The sequence below is a fragment of the Nilaparvata lugens genome, chromosome 11, assembly GCF_014356525.2.
Source record: "Nilaparvata lugens isolate BPH chromosome 11, ASM1435652v1, whole genome shotgun sequence".
Taxonomy (NCBI): Eukaryota; Metazoa; Arthropoda; class Insecta; order Hemiptera; family Delphacidae; genus Nilaparvata; species Nilaparvata lugens.
The window spans coordinates 44,894,192-44,918,045 of NC_052514.1; the positions used below are offsets into that span (position 1 = coordinate 44,894,192).

The 23,854-nt window shown below is 35.6% G+C and overlaps 1 protein-coding gene across 1 annotated transcript in view; it reads left to right on the top strand.

The window, feature by feature from the left end:
• The window catches only part of LOC111058627 (visual system homeobox 1-like), a 164,615-nt gene that overhangs the window by 76,696 nt on the left and 64,065 nt on the right, over positions 1 to 23,854 (top strand). The window contains exons 2-3 of the mRNA XM_039437322.1: positions 8,858 to 8,954; positions 11,144 to 11,267. Coding sequence (XP_039293256.1) covers positions 8,858 to 8,954; positions 11,144 to 11,267 — 221 coding nt within the window. The remainder of the gene's footprint in view (positions 1 to 8,857; positions 8,955 to 11,143; positions 11,268 to 23,854) is intronic.

The following is a 23,854-nucleotide window of genomic DNA, read 5'->3' on the forward strand; positions in this document are numbered from 1 at the left end:
TAAAAATTATGGGAAAGGACAAACAGGCACAGTCCAAAGTGTTTCTTCCCGAATTTTGATTTATCCCTATAAATGGTCCAAAAAGTAGGTTAGGTTTCATACACTTGAATTCAGGTCCAATTTTCAGTCAAAATATTTAAAAAAAGAAAAGTTATAATTGAGATTTTTACAACCCAAATTTAATAACAAAATAACACTCACTAATGACTTAAAACTGTAAAATAATGATTAACTTGAATATTGTTATATACTCTAATTAGAGTGATAAACCATGTATGTCAACAATTCAGATTATATTGATAACAATTCTAGTAATATTTTGCGAGATACGGTGGAGATTGAATGATTACACAGCTGATCTCCCACACAGGCACACGCATCTTCTGTTATCGACAGGCGACGAAATTATCATCTGTTCTTCCAAGGATTTATTTTATGTTTTTTATGTCTTTCAGCAAGTTTTCCAGGGATAAGGACATAGTGCAATCGATTTTTCTATCATAAACATACTATGTTCCAAATTTCGTGAAAATCGTTAGAGCCGTGTTCGAGATTCGTTGAACATAAATAACCAGTTAAAAAAAACCAGATTTAATATAAAAATCGAATTTTTATATCATAAACATACTATGTTCCCAAATTCGTGAAAATCGTTAGAGCCGTTTTCGAGATTCGTTGAACATAATAACCAGATAAAAATATAAACAGACATACAGAAATTGCTTGCTAATATAATAGTATAATATAAAATTGATCAGCTGACGAGATCAATTTTCTGCTGTCTCCTCCAGCGAATGATTCCATACAGTCAACAGTTCTCTCTCATCAAGTTTGCATTTGAATAATCACATTTCTCGAATCCGAACTTATTTTTGATTTTAGGTGAAAATGTTGCTGGTCATCAATTGTAGAGATTTTCATACCCAATCATGTCCATTCAAATTGTTCCTAAAGCTAATAATTAGAAATCTAAAATCAAACTTTGCATAGATGGGGTGGAGCTCCTGAAACTTTTACAGATATGGGACTTGCGACAGTTGATAGAACTTATAAATTACTATTCTAGGTATGAATCAAAATCGTTGGAGCTGTTTTTGACAAAATCTAGATGAGGAAGGTTTTTCATCTTTTATGATAAGAACGTTACTATGTCCGTTTTAACATATCAAGAAGTATGGAAGTAAAGATGCATTAGTGTCGGTTGCACAAAAGCCGGTTAAATTTCAATCGTGATTAATTTCACGAGAAGCCTTTCTCCCGAGGATGTTAATTTTGTTCAAATATTAATATGTTGAGAAATCACACATCATTGCTTTGGCACTTAATTTTCGGTCCACTCTGGTAAATTCTATAGGAAATCGAACAACCGGAGATCCTTGGGTATTTTAATCAATTGAAGAATTAATGCATTAATGCTATTGGAAGCATTAATGGGAGCATTAATGGTATTTATGAGGGATACTGACTGTTTAGAGTGAATCTCCCTGCACCAGTAACAGCTGACCTGACACCCAGTGAAGCATGTAGCTTAACAGGATAATTAAATTGGCAAGTACTTGAGTTAAGCTCAATTCTTGTGTCCCCAGAGCCCCAACAATCAATTACTGTGTCTAACAATAGGAAAAGATTAGAGAAGGGGTCCAGTATATGCTACCATGGTGAGGTCCACGTTATAATGGCAGTGGAGAAAGATAGGAGAACAACGTTGCCGATCCTCTGTCTTGTCAATGCCTTCTATGGACGGTAGCTGATACAGGTTTATTGATGTAATATTAACCGTTCATTCTCGTTTGAAATAATCAGTTGAATTTTATTAAGCAAAACAATATATTTTCAATAATTTTTTCATAATTTGAATGAAATATTTTGTTCAATTTAAATATCGGGGGACCAAGCTTTGCTCTGGAGTGTAAAAGCATAGAAAATTTGTAAGATTGAATTTATAGTTTTCATTTATTTATCCATTTTCTCAGTCGTAGAATCATTTTTACAGTTATATGAGGAGGCATAACTAGCTTATGCCCAAAACTGTCCCTTTTCGAATTTATACTACAGTCCAGATCAAAATCTAGGTTAAGCTACTATCACTCATGAAAATAACAATTTATTTACACTTCAAAAAACGAACACATCATCAATTACAAATAGATATACTATGAATTCGATTTAGAATGATATACTATGTTTGCTACAATATTTGTTAATACACTAAGTATCACTAACAGCATCTAGTTACTATTTTGGACTTTCTGAAGTAAACATGTTTTCTATAAAAAAGAGAAATGAACGAAAATAATTTTCTCTTGCTGAATTTTTCTTCTCGTGAGATCAGCTGGATGATCCCACACACATGCACTCGTTCACTCTCTTCCATTACGGTATCGACAGACGACAAAATTTCCAGCTGTTTTCCAAGGACGTATTTATCCTTTTAATGCCCTTCAGCGAGTTACCCAAGGGTTTAGACCTAGTGCAATCGAATCTCATATCATAAACCTACTTTGTTCCAAATTTCGTAAAATCGTAAGAGCCGTTTTCGAGATCCGTTTGAAACATAAATATTACCCATATAACCATATAACCACCTAACCAAATGAATATATATAAATATACAGAAATTCTCGCTTAATATAACAGGTTCTACATTGTTAATGACGATCTGGCAAAAGAACAACGCGAGAAAGAGATAGCGCTATTAGCATTGTTGAATGATAGACAAGTATAGCAATACTAATACATTGCTAATCGAACACTGCCATTATAACGTGGACCTCACTATAGATACATCAAGGTTGTAGTTTATAAAAATCCATTAGAAATCAAAATATTAGAATCGAGTAATGAATAGTTCTATCTCCTATTCGGTATGTTACATACGAATATTATTATAAAAATCTTCCATATCACCTCTCAGAAACATGATGAAAATTGAAAATTGAAAATGTTTTATTGGCAGAAATATGAAATTAGAACATCTTAGAAATACATAATCAAAGCAATACAAATTTTACAACATGAGAAAATACTATTACAAAATAAAATGCAATGCCAATTGAGTATTTGTATCTCGAGGTACTGAACCTGTTTGAGATGGTGATATAAAATTGATTACAAAACTAGGATCTTTTCACATAAGGGACATATTTTCCAAGGAATGGAACAGATAGATCCATCAACCAAGCCAAAAGTAACAAACTCCCACACTTTATGCCCACAAAATTCACATACATCTAATAAATTTAACAAGTTCTTCTTTTCAATTCAGCACGTACTTTTTCAATGTCCTCTGCTAACTGGAGATATCTCAAGTCTACTTTCACTTGACTTCTTCTGAAAGATCATAAAGAATCCACTGCTTATAAATATAAAATAGCTCCATACACACTGTCAGTGGGAGCGTAGAGTGTGGAGCCGGCCTTTTTACGTATTCTGTACGTGTAGAGCAGGTTTCAACCTACTTTAGTATTCCGGGCCTAATAAAAGTTTTCACGCCAGCAGAGTTGGTACGCCTGTAAAAGTGTAATAAGCACTCAGGTGGACTTTTTACTTTTTTATGGCGGTTTTACGAAGGTTTTCCAGGCTTGCCAACCTCGTACGAATTTTCAAAGAGGTGGCGGAAAGAAAATTTGGGTTGAATACACTCGATTTTTGTTCTGGAAAACTTTGTATTCTGGTGAGAAAGAAAAATATTTATCACCATAGATTGACAAAAAGTATATTTCTGTGAGATAAACATTATTCACTGGTAGTTCTGTGAACAGTAGACCTCGCACAATTATAAACCACAGCCTCCTCTTATACTGTCCATCAGAGTAAATCCTGTTTGTATGTCGTGTCGGCGAGATATCGGTGTGAAAACGGCTAATGGCTATTGGGGTTGTGTTCAAAAATGCTAACATCAAAAGCTAATCTCCTTCAAGACATACTGGCAACAGGACAGCCCGAGCTCTAGGCAGAGAAAGGTCGAGAGACAATAGCCCTACTATGTTATCTTAGTTATTAATTGGATGCGTTATTGTATGCAATCAATAGTGCATAAAAATTACATTCAATGAGGCATACAATTAATAGTACACACAGCAGCTGATTTTTCACCAAGTTACATTGAGATATTGAATTGCATGCGTCATGGCATGCAATTTATAATCCACTCAACAGCTGATTTATGATGAATAATTCTATAGTCTGATTTTTACTCTAATATTGGCGTATGAAGGAGGCTCCTTTTTTCATAATAATTATCCTTGAATTTCAAAATTTCCAAAAACCTTGTATATACGTCGACGCGCAATTCAAAAAGGAACATACTTGTCAAATTTCATGAAAATCTATTGCTGCGTTTCGCCGTAAATGCGCAACATTTGAACTTAAAGAGAAATGCAAAACCGTCGACTTGCATCTTAGACCTCACTTCGCTCAGTCAATTATGGAAAACTTGGTGTTATGATTGCTTATAGATTGATAGCCTCTCACAAAAGAATAATGAATTCATCTCATTATTTGGTAAAAACAAAATATAAATATTATATTTTTGGCTTATACATTCATGGGAAGATCTTGGAAGAGACGATATATTATATCTATATATGTAGTGCGTTCCACGTTATAGAAGCGTTGGAGAAAGATAGGGGAACAGCGTTGCCGATTCTCTGCCTTGCCACTGCCTTCTATAGAGGATTGCTGAAACCGGTATATCTGATGTAATATTAACTGTTCTTTCTTGTTTGAAATGTTTCAATTATATTTTATTCGTCAAGGAAGAGTATTTTCCAATGATTTAATTATGAATTTTCATTCAAAATTGGATATTTTGTTAATAAATTATGTTTGTACATAGTTAGAAAGGTATATGACAACGTAGTGAAGCTAGAAAAAGATAGCGCTATCTGCTATTTCGTTTGATAGACAAGGATAGCAGTACCAATGTTAATCAAATACTGCCATTATAACGTGGACCTCACTTCAGCCCAAAAAATCTTTGAAATTCAAATAAAATTCTTGAAAGAAATCAAGAATAGAGTTTGTATATCCCTTTTCAATCACTTGAACCAGAAATTTTCGACAACAATTCCTAAATCTTGATGCACGCCTTGCATGGAAATGATATTGCAAGATAATGAATAATTTATTCAACTGAAACGTCTCTCATCTTGAGTTCTTACACGTTCCACAAAAATAATTGTATGTACCGAAATCATTTTTCAAAACGTTTCTAATCAGGTTTGGGACCCCCAACCCAGGTATAACGACCAAAAATAACGAAACCTATTAATGAAAACTGCATAGGGGCTCAGTCATTAACGACTCAAAAATAATTTGCATAATCACCATGCATCATTACATACGCTCTCGTATATAGTGAGGTCCACGTTATAATGGCAGTGAAGGAAGATAGGAGAAAAACGTTGCTGATCCTCTGTCTTGTCAATGCCTTCTATTGACAGCGACCGTCAATGCTATCAAACTAACAGTGCTACCAAAATAACAAAGCAGAATAGCCAACTAATAAAGTCAGCATTGGAAACGACATGCAGGTATAATCAGGTCGACGTTATAATGGCAGTGGAGAAAGATAGGAGAAAAACGTTGCCGATCCTCTGTCTTGTCAATGCCTTCTATAGACGGTAGCTGATACAGGTTTATTAATGTGATATTGACCGTTCATTCTCGTTTGAAATAATCAATTTTATTCTATTAAGCAAGACATTTAATTCCATAATGAATTTTTATAATTTAGATGGATTATTTTGTTAACTAATTATTAAATCTACATTGTTTAAAGACCATCTGGCAACAGAGCAAAGCGAGAAAGAGATAGCGCTATCCGCTTTGTTGAATGATAGACAAGGATAGCAATACCATTGCTAATCAAACACTGCCATTATAACGTGGACCTCACTATATTTAGATTCACATTATTCTGTCAGCATCCCTAATGGATATCATTGATACTTCCTACTCAAATTTGCTGACAATTTGGGGTGAATCACACTTGAAAAAAATTTACTGCATCGAAAATGATTATAATAGCAGTGTTTTCTTATTACTGGGGTTGAGTCATTATGAAAATTCGAGACCTCATCGAAAAAATGCATGCATTACAATAAATTAACGGGGGAAAATTGCGCATGTAGATTGAAGTGTGAAATCATTCTAGTTTCATTATGTGGAGTCTATTAGTGATTCTGTTGGATATGAGGAATGATTATCGCTTGGGTGATTGAGTTTTCAGAATTTTTAATTCTCTGCATAAAGATGTGTGTACATCTATCCACGTGGAGGAGTCTTGTAGAATATTATTATCGTAGAGAGTTTGAGGTTATAGCATTTTTAATTCTGTGCATTAAGATGTGTGTATTGGAAAGTCTTGAAGCATGTTATTATCATAGGGAGGTGAGTGGAAGTTGAAAGCCATATACATAATCATTGAAGGTTGAAATACATGTTATAGAGTATTGGAGAATATATTATCATGAAGTGTTGATTGGAGGTTGAAAACCATGTACATACATAATCATCAAACCCATCTATTGAAATTACTGAAGGAAAGCTGGGAGAAAGTAGACAAAGCCGGCCAAGAAGAATCACGAAGAAGAAGAAGAAGAAGAAGAAGAAAAAGAAGAAGAAAAAGGAGGAGCCAGAAGGAGATAGGACAAGGAGAAGTATACAGGAGGGGAAAGTGGTGAAGAAGAAATAGAGGAAGAAGAAGAAAAAGAAGAAGAAAATTGAGGAGACAGAAGGAAATAGGACAAGAAGAAGTAAACAGGAGGGGAAAGTGGTGAAGAAGAAATAGAGGAAGAAGAAGAAGAGGAAGAAGAAGAAAAAAGAACAAGAAGGAAAAGAAGAAGAAGAAGAAGACAGGAGAAGGCAATATTCAAACTCATGAAAAATCTATCGAAAACTGATGATTATGCAAAAAATTTCTCTGATGTGTAGATTTTTCTCGAGTGTTCACGTGGATGGATAGATTTTTTTGTGATGAAGCAAAATTCATGCAAAATAATTCAAGCTTTCTCTTAGAGAATATAAATTATGGCAGAGTGGATTCACGTGGGAAAAGATCCTGAATTTTTAATTCGTTTAGAATTTTCTCTGTTTCCATCAAACTGGAAAACGATAGTGCATTACCTGAAACATCAGGTATATTATCTAATAGTAATATTATATTTTCTAATAAATATTATGATTAGAAAAGAATAGATGAATGAATAATAAATATTATAAGAAAAGAATGAAAGAGTTGAAGGAGAAAAATGAGATAGAAGAAGAAAAAGTTTAGCAAATATTTAAGAATATTTTAGGAGAGAAAAAAGCAGGATGAGAGAGGAAAAGATAAGTAGATATTTAATAATAACTAGCAGGTCACCTGTGCTCCGCAAGGGTCCAATCAAAAACTTGACAAAAGTAAAAATTTATACTACTGAAAAACCTGGAGAATTTAGAATAGGTTTAAAACCATCCTTGATGATTATTAACAATCAATATGCGAAACTTCAAGTTTACAACATATTTAAAAGTCTTTAGTCTTCTCTAAACATGAACATAGTTCTATTAAATAAAAAATGAAGCAATTCCACTATTCATTCAAAACATTGGCTTTTCCCTAGGAAACTTCGTGAAGGGTCCACTGCAAAACCGGAGAAAAAATCTTGAAAGATTAATAGGCCTGGTAGATGTGAATAAGGGGAAGTAGATTCATGATCTTATTTTTGGGGAGAGGAAATGATTTGCGGGGACCTCTTTTTCTTTTTTTGAGGGATATGAGATGGTGTATCCATGGGGATATTTTGAGAGGAAAGGGACTTATTTTGCAGAAAGAGGGAATGATTTTTGAGTACCTCTGTCTCTATTTCTTAGGGATCGGGAGAGGTTTCTTCGGGGGAATATTTCGAGGGAAAAAGGACTTATTTTTGTGAAAAGAGGGAATGATTTCAGGGTGCCTCTGTCTCTATCTTCGAGTGATGGGGAGAAGTGTATCCAGGGGGATGTTTTGAGGGAGAAGGGACATATTTTGCGGAAATAGAGGATGATTTCAGGGTACCTCTGTCTCTATTTTTGAGGGATATAAAACAGTGTATTCAGGGGGATATATTGAGAGAAATGGGACTTATTTTACAAAAAGAGAGAATAAGTTTAGGGTACCTTTGTCTCTCTTTCTGAGGGATATGAGACAGTGTATCCATGGGGATATTTTGAGAGAAAAGGGACTCATTCTGCAGAAAGAAGGAATGATTCAAGGGTACCTCTGTCTCTCTTTTTGAGTGTTGGGAAGGAGTGTATTCAGGGGGATATTTTGAGGGAAAAGGGACTATATTCAGGGGGTCGAGAGTGATCCAGGGGTTAGAATGAGAGGGTACAAAATGGTGCCACAATGTCGCGCCAATCCAAGCAGAAGGAAGCACCCACTAATAATTCTCTCATCTCCTGTCCTTCGTCGCCCATTCTTCTTCGCTTTGCTTCTTCTACTGCTTTCTCTCTTCTTCATGGAATTTATCTCTACATACATCGATACAACATCGTCTTATACGGAAGCACTCACTCCACCGTTCTCTTTCTCTATTGTAACATACATAAATGAATAAATCTAATCTAATACAATCTAATCTAATCTCTTCTTCTTCTTCTTCTTCTTCTTCTCCTGTTTCTTCTTCTTCTTCTTCTTCTTCTTCTTCTTCTTCTTCTTCTTCTCCTCCTCCTTCTTCTTGTTTCTTGACTCACTTATTCTTCTTGTTTCTTGTCTCACAGAATGTTTTTAAGAATTCTTGAGGTTTCCATGATCATATTGTTCTTATAGCTATCCTTTTGCTAGAATATTTGAATTTGTATAAATAAATTCATGAATGTTGTTTGATTACAGGTCTGGGTCATCTACACCAGGACAGTGCCAAAGACTTTGGAGCCGACTCGATAGGATCGTTCGGCAGCGGCAAGAAAAAGAAGAAACGCAGACACAGGTAATTCATACTCTCCGGTTTCAGAATATCGTGAACTTCAATGAAACGGAATACCGTCAATTTCATGGAATTATAATCGTCTTTGTGATACAATGAAAATTTTGGAGACAAAGAGAGTTTGTGAGATAGTGAAGAACACCTGAAGATTATAAAATATTTGAATTGAAGAGGCAATATTCATAATTTCCATTCACGTTTCAAATCACAAACAAATATTCATCCAAACAGCATCTAAATCCTGAACAATTCATAAAAATCTGGGCTTTTTCAGTTATAGAAACACATATCATTCATATGTACTGGTATTAATCCAAGCTTCATTGCAGTGATTTCGATAGTTCAGCTACCCTTGTCTTCTTGATTGAAACTATGTGTCGGTTGCACAAAAGCCGTTTCAATTTCAACCCTTAAGAGATACACTGGGGTGTTTCACACCCCGGGGATTTTTTTCTGTTCTGCAGTTGACAATATCAAACAGATGAGAATTTTTGCCCAGTCTAAATTAGGTTTGAAGCATTGTCAACTGCTCTCTACCACTTCCAGTCAGTAATGGCATTCTACAAGGTCACCAGCTCATCTTGTTCTTCGTTTGGGGTGTCTAACACCCCAGAGTGTCTTTTACGTAGGACTTTTATCAAATACTTTTTTACAAAGATGTACTCGTATTGACCACTACAAATGTGGTATGGGATGATGGATCAGATTGGGATAAATGCTATGATTCTCTACAACTTGAGGTTCAAAACAATAAAATGAAGAGACGTGAGTTTTTGATGAAGTTGTCATTGGTAATGATCAAGCCATTCGTTCAAACCGGATTAGGAGCTCCAACACTCAGGCGGAACATACGTACTTCTAAAATTAGTATAAATATTGATAAGCAGTGCTTTACTTTCGATTTCTGTATGCACTTGGAACAAAAATTATTAAGAAATGGTGAAGTATGGGCTAAGTACCTTTTTTCTCTATATTTTTCAAAGAAACTTGCAAAATTAAATTGGGGTGTTCAACACCCCAGTGTGTCTACTGTGTTAGCATAAAGTAAGTGTGTCTCTGTGGGGTTGATCGTGATTAATTCCACGAGAACCAATCAGAGAAGCCGTCTTTTCATAATTAAATTAATGACGTTATTTTAAAATTTTACCGGCTTCTGTGCTACCAGGCCCATCAATCAGGATTTGAATATGGTGAGCATAAAGAAAAGATATCCCATGGTATGGTTAATTTATGTTCCGAATTACAAGCTGATTTCTTGTTAAACCATAGAAACAATAGCATAAGTAGATATCCCATGGTATAGGGCGTTTATGTCGCAACTTTTACTGTTATCTCAAGCTGATAGTCCGCGTAGTTCTTTCCTGTGAAGCTTTATGACGCTGGTAGTCTCTCATATTGTGCCATTCTACACTCTTATCCGGTCAAAACAGTAAAAATCGACAATAATCGACAGTAATCGGCTTGAGATAACAGTAAAAGTTGCGACATAGACGTCCTATACCATGGGATATCTACTTACACTAATGTTTCTCTATGGTTAAACCAAGCCGATTACTGTCAACCACTATCTATCATGAGTGTTTTGTTGGGGTGAGAGTGTAAGAACGGCACAGTATGAGAGACTACCAGCGTCACATAAAACAAACTAACAGGACTATCGGCTTGAGTTCACACTGAAATTTGCAACATAAACACCCATAATACCATGAGATATTTTATGCCATCATTTCTCCATTGTTCTGTTTTGTTGTAAAATAATTTTCACCAGCTATGGCACACTTTATGACTCGAGTATCATTGTTGGTTTCAGTTCTTAGACCTGAATGATTCCTGAGTAATTCTTTCTATCACTAATTATTACTCTTTGATAACTCGAAATAGACTTGTTGATATCAGTTCCTAGACCACAATGATTCCTGAATTTTTTCATCACCAATATTATTACCCGTTAATAACTCGAAATGGACTCGTTGATAGCAGTTCTCAGACCTCAATGTTTCCCGGAACATATTATCTTTATCATCAATATAAATTGTATTTATTATACAATTTAATATAATATTATATATTTTATCAAAAAAAAAAAAAAAAAAAATAAAATAAAAATAAATATATTTTATGATAGATGTATGTGATCGCACCTGTCCAGGAGAAGTTTGTGTGTTTGTATTTTTTGTTCTGCTCTGTTGTAGGACGATTTTCACCAGCTATCAGCTGGAGGAACTGGAGAAGGCGTTCAAAGAGGCGCACTACCCGGATGTCTACGCCAGAGAGATGCTCTCTCTCAAAACAGACCTTCCTGAGGACAGGATACAGGCAAGTACCTCAAAATAACAGAATTTAAATACTGTATTCAAGGTATGGAATACTAAGAAATTGGAATTTTTTTCATTGCTATGAAGGGAGTTCACTAAGAAATTGGGGTCTTCAAAATATGTCGAATGCTCTCTATCAAGACAGAACTGTCTGGGGACAGGATATAGACAAGTACCTTCAAAATAAGTAAAAAATTGTCAATCTACAAGATAACAGTTGTCAAATCAGGTTATACTATGAAATCGGAAATTTTTTCATTCTTATGAAGGGAGTTCACTAAGGAATTGGGGTCTTCAAAATATGTCGAATGCTCTCTATCAAGACAACCTTCCTGAAGATGGGATACAGGCGAGGACCTTCAAAATAAGTCAAACATTGTGAATCTATAAGATAACAGTTGTCAAATTGTGTTATACCATGAAATTTGAAAAGTTTTTAAATATTGTTATGGAGGGAGTTTACTATGAAATTGGAGTCTTCAAAATATTTCGAATTCTCTCTCTCAAAACAGAACTGTCTAAGGACAGGATATGGGCGAGTACCATTAAAATAACAGAATTTGAATCTATGAAATTATACTGTTTTCAAGGTATGGAATACTATGAATTTAGAACTTTTGTCATTCTTATGAAGGGAGTTCACTAAGGAATTGGAGTCTTCAAAGTATGTCGAGTGCTCTCTCTCAAAACAGACCTTCCTGGGGATAGGATACAGGCAAGTAGCTAAAAATAACAGAATTCATATCTATGAAATCACTGTTTTCTAGTTTAGGAATACTATGAATTTAGAATTTAGAATTTATAATTTTTTTCATTCCTCTGAAGGGACTTCACTATGAAATTGGAGTCTTTAAAATATGTCGGATGCTCTCTAACAAAAAAGACCTCCTTACAGACAGAAAATAGGCAAGTAAACTTGGAAAAAACCATCACTCCATCCTATAAGATAGGAGTTTTCGAGTTTCTTATTACTTGTTCATCTCTATAAAGCTTCTTGATAGTTTTATGATATAGAATCTGGTCATGCCATCAAGGAGAATAAAAGATGTACCATGGTGAGTAACATCTGCCAATAAGAGCGTATAGACAAATCAATCCCACTTGAAACAAATCTACTTGGATAAATTCTAGTTACCAATTGACCTGCCGAATCCAATACCATCTTGTTATCGGTCAATCAGACATAACGGAGTCTGAATAGTGACGTAGAAGCATCAGCCAATAAGAGAGCGCTGTGGGCGTGAACTAGTACCAGGCACCAAAAGTGTACTCGCTCGTGATTGGTTGACAGTGACGTGTTAGACTCCTCAGTTAGCATTTGAACCGATACAATTCGACGAGAATCTTTTAAAAAAGAATGTGACATGATTTTAGTACGTTGAATATCTCTCTTTTCTGTTCAAAAAAAGGTACTAAGATTTTTATTTTCATTAAGATAAATATCTCATATAGATTGATCGAGAAGAGTATTAAGAAGTCTAGAATACTTGTGAATATGAAATTGTTCATAATGCGTTTAAGCATGGGAGAACAATATTGAGCATTGCCTCCCTATGGTTTAAGTAATATAATTGAGGATACATAATTCACTTTATTAAATTTCTTGCTTAAGCTTTGATGGGAAGCTTATAATCACATATCTTGAAAGAATATTAATAGATATACAAGACAGTACCTTTTTTTGAATTATTTTATCACAACATATTTCAACATTCATCATGAAATGAAACATGTTGTGATAAAATAATTCAAAAACCGGTACTGAGATTTGTATTTCCATTTCTATTTATATTACAATTGGCCCTAAATAGAAAAGAGACAATATAATGGCATATCTTGCAATAATGTACAACACATTTATTAGGGTATTGATATTTCCTTGACGTTTCTTTAGATACAAATATCAATTTCCAAAGTACAGTTTCACCACTTTGGAAATTGGAGAGCAAAGAGGCTAGTAGAATACACAGGAAAAGTTGATTTTCAAGAGCTAAAGGACTGCAGTGTGGTCTACGTTATAATGCCAGTATTTGATTAATATTGGTGTTTCAATCCTTGTCTATCAGTCAACAAAGGGGATAACGCTATCTTTCTCCAGCTCCTAAACGTTGCCAGATCCTCTCTCAACAAAGTAGAAATATAAATCAATGAGCAAAATATCCAATCTCAATTATGAAAAATTTGCTATTGAATCATTGAGAAAATATTTTTTGACCGATGGAATTTATTGATTATTCTAGACAAGGATAAACAGTTGATATTACATAAAATATTCTGATATCAGCTATCATCAAGTGGCAGTGGCAACACTATTCTCCTATCTTTCTCCACATAACATGGACCTCACTCTAGTGAAAAACACAAAACACAGTTATTTTCAATCATTTCCAGTACCAATTCCCTATAAAATCCCCTCAGAAGCAGCCTATTTGTCGATCAACGCTGATAAGAATGCCTAAGTGGGCTGGTTAACACAATTCTGCCAGTTGAGCAAGGTCTGGAGATTCGTGAAGGAATGTGATAGGGTTCCGATTCTGATCATGGAATTCTCCAGCAAGCGATTGGACATGCAAACCCTGGAGAAATGCTGCTGGACAAGTATATTTGAATACCTATTCGTACCACACAATGGACAACGCACCTATCTTATAGAGTGCATTTTCGGGATGGTTGGGAGGGCGAATACGCTCAGGCCTCAATCGGAGTTTAACCCAGGTTTAACTTGATCCTGGAATGATCTAGCGGTTCATTATACAATGTATGAATACATTACAGTGTATAAATGATGAAAACTCCATGATTTTAAGCTTTGAGTTCATCCCAAGATATGATTGATTGAGGTATAGTGAGGTCCACGTTCTAATGGCAGTGTTTGATTAGCAATGATATTGAAATTCATTGTCAAATTATTGAGAAATATAGTTTCTTGCTTAATGAAATATAATTGATTATTTTAAACTGGAATGAACAGTTAATACTACCAATAAACCTGTATCAGTTATCGTCTGTAGCAGGCATTGACAAGACAGAGGATCGGCAACGTTGTTCTCGTATCTTTCTTCACTTCTATTATAACGTGAACCTTACTATAGCACAATCTTTTAGGAGTGTACAAACTGGATTTTTTTCAATTAGAAAAAAAATTTGAATGAAAATATTTGTAATTATATGAAATGCACAGAATGTGATGAATTTTACATTGGTCAAAGTTGTAGATCATTGAAAAAAAGGTTCAAAGAACACATTCACGTACTGAACATTTTAGGAGTGGGAGAAGACGCAAGAAGTTGTGGAGGGGGAAGACATGTTGAAGGAGAAGGAGGAGAAGTAGAACTTTGAGATACAATAATAATTTTTCCTACAGTTACGTTGAAAAGTGGCCATTGCTGCACTGATTACAGAACGCAAAGAATCACTTTTCCGCTCTAGTGCGGGAAAAATCTTTTTCGCCACACTGCACAGAAAGCAGCTGTTTTCCAGTCCCTACGTAGATCTGAAAGACCTTGTTTGCAGACGACGTCAGAAAAGGGTTTCTTTTCCGGTCTAGGCCAGAAAGTTGTCTCTTTCCAGCCGCTTATGGCTGGAAACAACGCGCTAATTATTATTAATAAGTCATCCGCTAGATCGGACGAGTGTCCACTTTCATAATAAGCTGAAGTCGCCATGATTTTAGTTCCAGTTTCGAATCAAACTAATTCGCTTCGCAACCAGTTTTATTCAATTATTTATTGTTGATTAGTGCATTCCGAATTTTCAAAAATGCTTGAAGATGACTGTGGTATTCCAAGTGAAATTTTAAAAGAATCTGAAATCCTGACTGCAAATCTTCTACCACTAAAATCAAGAGATAGGTACGATAGCTTAACGAGTATTCTTTATTTTGTATTCTTTATTTATTTTGTCAGCAATACCTGTAGTGTGGCGAAAAATATCGTTCGCACCACGGGCAAAAATGTTTTTCCAGCTCTCAATCTTTTCTAGTCCTCGGCCTACGGCCTCGGACTTGAAAACCGATTTCGAGCTGGAAAAATCTCATTTTCTGCTCTAGGTGCGAAATATACTATTCTGCACTCCAGATTTGCAACATGGCAACGCAAAATACTTAGTAGGTTATATGGAGCAACAGTGCAGCAAAATCAAAATGAAGTTGGTAACAGTGACTGCTGTGGCTGCTATAGTGAGCAGAGGTACAACGAAGCACAACGCGCTAATTATTACATTATATATTATAACCAACGACAACGAGGACTTTAGGATTTTAGGATTAAGGTTTTTATCAATAATAAAATTACACAGAAAAACATTCGATGCATTTCAGGCAATTTTACCCATAATTACCCATTTTTTCATATTCAATGGTACTGTAGGGAAAACTTAATGTGAAATACGTGCGCAAGTTCCTCTGCTGCACTCAACAAACCATTCCGCCCTCGCCTACGGCTCGGGCGTAAACGTTTCTTTCGGTGCAGCAAACTGTCACTTTGCGCACTAGTTGCATAAATAACTATTATTGTGTTGTTTTGAATAGTGGGAAAGGAAAGTGAGAAGTGTTGAGAGAAGAGGTGAGAAGAAGGAGAGGAGAAGGAGAAGGAGGAGGAGGAGCTGTAGGAGGTAGAGTGGGAGGAGGAGTAGACTGAGAATAAGCCGTAAGCCCTCCTGTTATGCACTAAGCCTGGCGAATTGACCCATTTGAGCCTATTAGCCCGGGATACAGTCGCGTTGTCCCGGATTCGTGCATTTTCCCTCCAAACATCAAGTCTTCTCCTCCTCCTCCTTCTCCTCCTCCTCCTCCTACTCCTCCTCCTCCTCCTTTCCACCTTCCTTCTTCGCTCGATAAGCGAATTTCCACGCCGCCCACGCATGCGCTTCAAGCCCTTATTTCTTCCTCTGTCTTACTCAAAAACCAACTAATTTTCCGTCTTTGTTTACTGTTTCAAACAACTTAATTTATCACAAATTTCCCTTTTAACTTACTAAGCCTTATTCTGTTTTGACATGTACTATAAACTTATTTTTCAAGATACTCTGATTTTTCAAGCTCGTTTTTCTTTCCTGTCAATGCAGGTTTCTTCATTGTTTTTCACCTGTTACTAACTTCCAATCTATAATGTGATATCTATATACATAAGAGCGAAGTGACACTCACTCACTGACTGACTGACTGACTGACTCACTCACTCACTCGCAGAACTAAAAATCCACCGGACCAAAAACGTTTAAATTTGGTAGGTATGATCAGTTGACCCTTTAGAGACGCACTAAGAAATCTCTGGGCAATATTTCAACTCTAAGGGTGGTTTTTAAGGGTTTAAAGATCGTCTTTTAGCATGTATATTCTTCTTAGTCTCTTAATTATAATTGAAAAATGTCATATAGAACTATATCTAGAGAGAGTACCTCTTCGAAACAGTTGTTAACTGGTAACTAACTAAACTAATAATTTTCAGGTTGGCATTGAGTTGAGTTGACTTTGTTAGGTTGGCACCAAGTTGAAGATTGAAATGCATTTATCGCGGAAAAATTGATTGGGCACTGCTACTTCAATCACAGCTATTCCTGGGAATATTATATTACTAGTCGTCAGGCTCGCTTCGCTCGCCATATCCGTTTAGCCAGACGTTCAGTCTGGATCCCCGACTGAATCGTCCTAAAGTATGATAAGAATGCAGGCGAGCGAAGCGAGAAAGCGTCTATCCCCTGGCTAGACGGATATGGCGAGCGAAGCGAGCCTGACGGCTAGTCTACTATAAAACCTATTATTTTGAAATAGATCAATTCCATCACCACTACTTTAGTAGCAGGGTTCCCTGGGCAAGTACTAACTATCTTGTGAACTCTCCCAATGAAAACGTTCATGGTAGAGTACTAGCTTTAAGTAGAGTAGAGTGGGATAGCACCGTCACAACCCACCTTGTTACTAAATAAGCAGATTCTTTGATCTTGAATCAATTATTTTAAATGCTTTGTTTAGCTCGAAAGCCATCCATGTTTCCTTCATGTGCTGCTTCTGTTCCCTTATTTAGTACCTTATTTAGTTCTCCGCTTGATTCAATCTTTAACTCTTGTTATCTCGTTATCCTTATCTTTTCATCAGAGTGAAATCGAAATTATGGAATAGAAGAAGATAGAAATGAAAAAGAGAAGTTGATTGGGGAGTAGGAGAGGATAGAAATGAGAAGAAGAAACAGATCAAGAAGAAGAAGAAGAAGAAGAAGAAGAAGATATAAATGAGAAAGAGGAGCAGATTAAGGAGTAGAAGAAGATAGGAATGAGGAGAAGAAGAAGAGGAGTAGAAGAAGATAGAAATGAGAAGAAGAAGAGGAGTAGAAGAAGATAGAAATGAGGAAAATAAGCCAACAATAAAGAGGCCTAATCAATGAGTTTTAAAAAAGAGGAAAGTCAGTGGGATATGAGAGTGAGAAAGGTGATGAGATCAAGAAGAAGGAAAAGATGATGAAAATGAAAGAGAAGCAGATCAGGGAGAAGAAGGAGATAGAAATGAGGAGAAGGAGCGGCCCAAAGAGAGGGAGAAGAATAGGAAAAACAAGAAGAAGAAAAAGAAGAACATGAAAAAGAGGAGCATATCGAGAAACAGACGAATATAAAATTGAGAAGAAGAAGAAGATGAAGATAAGAAAATGGAATAGGTTCAAAAGGTAGGAGAAGATAAAGATGAGGAGGAGAAGGAGAAGAAGAAGCAAATGTGGGTGGGGTGAGAGGAGTGGTGAAGAAGTCAGGGGTAGATATGCATGTGTAATCAGAAGCAAAAGAGGGGATTATGATGCAAAAAGAACAAAAATAGGGGAAACATCCAGCATTGAATGAAATGCATCATGGCTGCCGGTTCTGTGCAGTTGCAGGGGGAACCAGAAGAGAGAGGGAATGACATAGAGGGACAGAGTGAGTGAGAGAGTGAGTGGGAGTTAGAGGGAGAGATAGTGAATGACAGAGAAGTGAGGGGTTGAGAGAGATTGTGTGATAGAGAGAGTTGAAAAGAAATAAGGGATGGGTGGGAGAATGGGAGTGAGAGATAGAGAATGAGAGAGAGTGAGTGAGGAAAGAGAGGGAAAAAGTGAGACAGAGAGAATGTGTGTGGGATAGAGAGAAAGTATGGCATTGAGAGAGACTAAGAACGTATCCATGTTATGCTACAACATACATGTGTGTGAGTTAAAGGATCATCTAGAATGAGAGAGAGAGAAAAATGAATTGGATTGGATAATTGCCTTTATTAGGGCGGAGTTAAGACTCTAGGGCCTCTCAGCTACATAACCCAAAAGAGATTGATTGATTGATTGATTGAGTACTTTATTTATGTAGATTACAATATATACTGGCTTATACACTTATTTACAATAGCTTACAATACAGAAACATCATAGATGAATTCACATAACCTAGACTAAGAAAATAATTACTGAACTGTATATAAATATAAAAAAGCAATTTATAATATAATAACTATAGATACCTAATTATATTGTTATGCATCCACATAAATTGCGGAGCTTTGGACACATCAATGTCCATTCTTCGGAAAGAATATTGAAAATATCCTCCCCACTAACTCTCTACCAAAACGTTAATTTCATTAATTAAACTAATGCTTTATCCAATAATGGAAATATTGTAAAAGTTTTAATTAATATGAATATTTAAGAGAAAAAAAACAGAAAATTGATAAAGTAAAATAGTTATATAGATCAAATTATTGATTAATAAAATGAAGTAGGCTGAAAGTAGAATAGAATAGAATGACTTCCTTTATTTTATACCTGGGAGGGCGAAGTTAGGGCGCAGTCGGCCCTCTCTTACACTTAACCCTCCAATACAATACTGAATTGTAAAGTAGAGAGAGAGAGAGAGAGAGAGAAAATATGAATAGAGAGAGAGAGAGAGAGGAAAAGATGGAGAGTTTGATACAGATCATTTCTGTAGGCCTATTGAATGATAGACTTCCTACTCTGGTAGGAAGATGTACTCATGTTTATTACATTATTTAGTTGAATGAGAAAGAGATGAATATAGATGGAGAGGAGGAGAAAAAGAAACAGGAAAAGAGGAAAGAGAAAGAATTATTGAAGCGGAAGGAGGTGGAGGAGAAGGTGAGGAGTATGAAAACAAGGAACTTGGAAAAATGAGAAAGAATAATATGAAGAGAGGATGAATAAAAACAAGAGATGAATATATTTAATATAAACATAGAATGAGAAATTGCAGAGTTCAGGAAGAACATGAAATCATAATAATCGTTGAAGTAGTAGAAGAAGAAGAAGAAGAAGAAGAGAAGAAAGAAGAAGAAGAAGAAGAAGAAAGAAGAAGAAGAAGAAGAGAAGAAAGAAGAAGAGAAGAGAAGAGAAGAAGAAGAAGAAGAAGAAGAAGAAGAAGAAGAAGAGGAAGAAGAAGAAGAAGAAGAAGAAGAAGAAGAAGAAGAAGAAGAAGAAGAAGAAGAAATAGAAGAAGAAGAAGAAAAAAGAAGAAGAAGAAGAAGATGATGATGATGAAGAAGAAGAAGAAGAAGAACAACAACAACAACAACAGCAACAAAAAGAAGATGATGAAGAAGAAGAAAAAAAAACAAGAAGAAGAAAAAGAAAAAAACAAGAAGAAGAAGAAGTTTGCAAAAAAAGAGAGACTTTCAGTTGAACAATAAATAGGAATACGGTAGCAATGGTAATAACAGTGCATTGAACAAAAGAAGAAATATTTCTAAGCTTGCTGGGGAGGGTTGGCCAAATAAAAAAAAGGCATATAATGATCATGATTATGATTATTACGATTATCACATATTCCGTCGCCCCTCTCTCTTCCTTTTTCTCTTTCCCTTACATTCGTTCTCTCTTTTTTTTCGCTTGCACACCCCTTCTCAAATTTTTTTTCAGCGTTCTACCGTCCTCTCTATATATATCGTACCTTCCAATCCGTCTCTCTCCTTCTTCTTCACCACCTTCTCCTCCTTCTCCTCCTCCTCCTCCTCTCCTCCTCCTCCTCCTCCTCCTCCTTCTTTTCCTTTTCCTCTTTCTTCTCCTTCTCTTCCTTCTCACTCCTTCTACTCCATCTACTCCTTCTACTCCTTCTCCTCTTTCCCCACTTTCTCCTCGTCCTCTCTTTCTCCTCTTCTCCTCTTTCTCACTTCCTCCTCATTCACCTCCTTCTCTTCTTTCCTATGCTTTTTTCTGCGCTTCATCGTTCTTTCTCTAGATATTCTCTAGCTCTTCCAATTTTTCTCTCTCCACTTCCTCCTTCTCACTCCTTCTCCCTCTTCTGTCTCCTCCTCCTTCTACTATTTCTTACTCACTCTCTCTTTCTCTGTCACCACCAATATGGCAGCGAATAAGTATGGCACTAGAGAGAGTGAGAGAAAAAAAAACGAAACCCCTCGAAAAAAGCAGGCGAAATAGTGGGGTGTAATTGAAACGGGGCTTCAAAAAATGAATAAAAAGCCGGCCTGTTTTCTTGTTATAATTTCGCGACGCGGTTTTCGTTTTTTCTTGAAGGGTGGTTGTGGTGGGGATGAAATCAAATATGGCGTCCGACTATGATTAAAACCCGCGGGTTGTTCTTTTGTTTTGCGTTTGCATAGGAGGCTGTCTCTTAGTTTAAACCTGGGTTTGGGTTGGTTGGATGTGATGCGCATGCGTGGAAACGATAATATGTGACAACCCTTACACATAACTACGTTCATCATTAATGTTTTTTATACAGTGATGCTCCAATATTCATTTATTTATTCATCTATTTATTCATTCAATTTTCACAAGCATAAAATCAAAACAATGTTCGGAAGAGAACAAAACAAAACTACACTTTAATAAGTACCGTGAAATTTATTGCAATCTAGCAGGAAACCCGTGCTTCGCGAGCGTATATTTTAAAACTTGAAAAACTATAAGCTTGACGTAATTAAATCTTGAAGAATTGAAAATAGGCCTACCATCCTCGGTTGATTAAGAATCTATTTGCAAAATTTCAAGTTAATCAGTCCAGTAGTTGAGACGTGATGATGTGTCAAACATATCATAATTTTCCTATCCCGTACGTGTATAAGCCAGTTCTTTCCTTTATTATAGTATAGAACAAGTACACGGACTTAGAGGAGTGATTTTCAGAGGAATATTATTGTGAGATGTACTTTTTGGAAATAAAATGAATTCGGATTTGAATAGATGAGCCTTCATTTCGATAATAGAATAAAATACTCATGAATTGATTATTATGAAACGGATGAAACGCCAATCATCATTTTAACTCGAGCATTAATTAATATTCATTTTTGTTATAATCGTTGATAACTGAACTAATGTATAATTTTGACTGAATCCAAATCTAGAGTCTTCTTCATTAATTTATCTGAATTAAATTATTCTGTCCTGATCTCTCCATTCTCATCTCAACTATCTCTTCCTCTCTCGTCCAATTCCACTGATCTACTTCTTACATCTCTCTTCTTCCTTCTTCATCTTCTTCTTCTTTGTCTTCTTCTTCTTTGTCTTCTTCTTCTTATTCTCTCTAGACCTTGCACAAACTACAAATCAACAAATCAATAAATCTTTTTATTCTCTTCCTCTTATTATTCCTCTTCTTCTTCTTCTTCTTCTTCTTCTTCTTCTTCTTCTTCTTCTTCTTCTTCTTCTTCTTCTTTCTTCCTCCTTCTACCCCTCTTACTTTTCCTCTTCTCCTTCTTCTTCTCATTCTTCTTCTTTCTTCCCCCTTCTACTCATTCATTACTCCTCCTCTCTTATCCTAACTCTTTTATCTATAATTATCATCCTATCTCTTCTATCTATAATTATTAACCTATCTCTTTTATCTATAATTATTATCCTATTCCTATCCTTCTCCCATCCGTTTCAAGTGCAGTGTAACACTTTAACACTTTAACAAGCCGTTAGCAGCATTGGAAGGCGTTGTCTAATTTAACTGTCGTCAATTATAATCAGAGATTCAGCAGCGCAGCTTGTCGTCTACAGGAAAGAGGCTGTAGTGGTCACGTGTCAATTATTGCGCACATGCGCACCCACGCGTGTGTGAGTACGTCTATTCACATATACGAACACACACGTATACATATTATACATATTACACAGTATAACTATAGTGAGGTCCAAGTTATAAAAGCAGTGGAGTAAGATAGGAGAAAAACGTTGCCGATCCTCTGTCTTGTCAATGCCTTCTACAGACGGTAGCTGATACAGGTTTTTTTATGTAATATTAACGGTTCATTCTAGTTTGAAATAATCAATTATATTTTATTAAGCAAGTAATTATATTTTCCAATGATTTTAATTATTCATTAATCAATTATTAATTCTACATTGTTAAAAGATGATCTGGCAACAGAGCAAAGCGAGAAACAGATAGCATTATCTGCTTTGTTGAATGATAGACAAGGATAGCAATACTATTGCTAATCGAACACAGCCATTTATAACGTGAACCCCACTATATATTATGCAGAATATACTTGTACATATATTCTAACTTAAGTTTAGTATAGTACCTTATAGTATAGTATAGTATGGTATAGTATTAGTATAGCATAGTATCATAAACGTAGGAGTACGTTTAGTATATAAGCATGTTTAGAAGAAAGGTTATACATGTATATACCTACTTAGTAGGAGGGTTTAGTGTGAGTGTAGTGGTGAGTATATGTAATAATGTAGATACACTTACCCTAAGAGAAGGTTCAACACTAGGGGTTGCAGACCAATCGGCTTACTGGTGTCAAACCCTTGGGGAATTATTCTTCCGGGGTTTTTTCTTCCCTTGTCTGTTTTTCAGACAGGTCTCCAATTGCTAGATCTTCTGAGCCTCCAGAAATTTCACAAGGGTTTTTAGGGTATGATGATTTAGAAGGAAACTGGATGATGTACATTTTACAAAAAATTGTAACGATAACAGCTCTTGACAGAACACAATATTATAGATCTATTCATCTCAATAATCAGATTAATAACTAATCTGTGAATGTAATTGTCAATTTGTAGACTATTGTGGGGTCCACGTTATAATGGCAGTGCTTGTTTAGCAATAGAATTGCTATCCTTGTCTATCATTCAACAAATCAGATAGCGCTATCTCTTTCTCTCTTTGCTCTGTTGCCAGGTAGTTTTTCAACAATCTAGAATTGATAATTAATTAACAAAATATTTTATCTCAATTATGTAAATTCATTTTGAAATTATTGAAAATTATAATTGATTATTTTAAACGAGAATTAACAGTTAATATAACATCAATTAACCTTTATCAGCTACCGTCTATAGAAGGCAATGACAAGACAGAGGATCGCAAACGTTGTTCTCCTATCTTTCTCCACTGCCATTATAACGTGGACCTCACTATAGTATGTAGGCCGCCAAAAAATGTAACGATATCGGCTCTACACAAAACAAAATTAACTGTTCATTACTTAGAAATACACAAAAACACAATTTTCTGGTTGTTTTTCATGGAAGAATGAGTTACAAAAAAGAATAATATTGAGGAAACGAGAGATGAGGGCAGGAAATATAGGGAGAATGGACACAATATTTATAGTTTGCACGAGAGATAAAGGATAATTTCAGCAGAGATTGGTCGTTT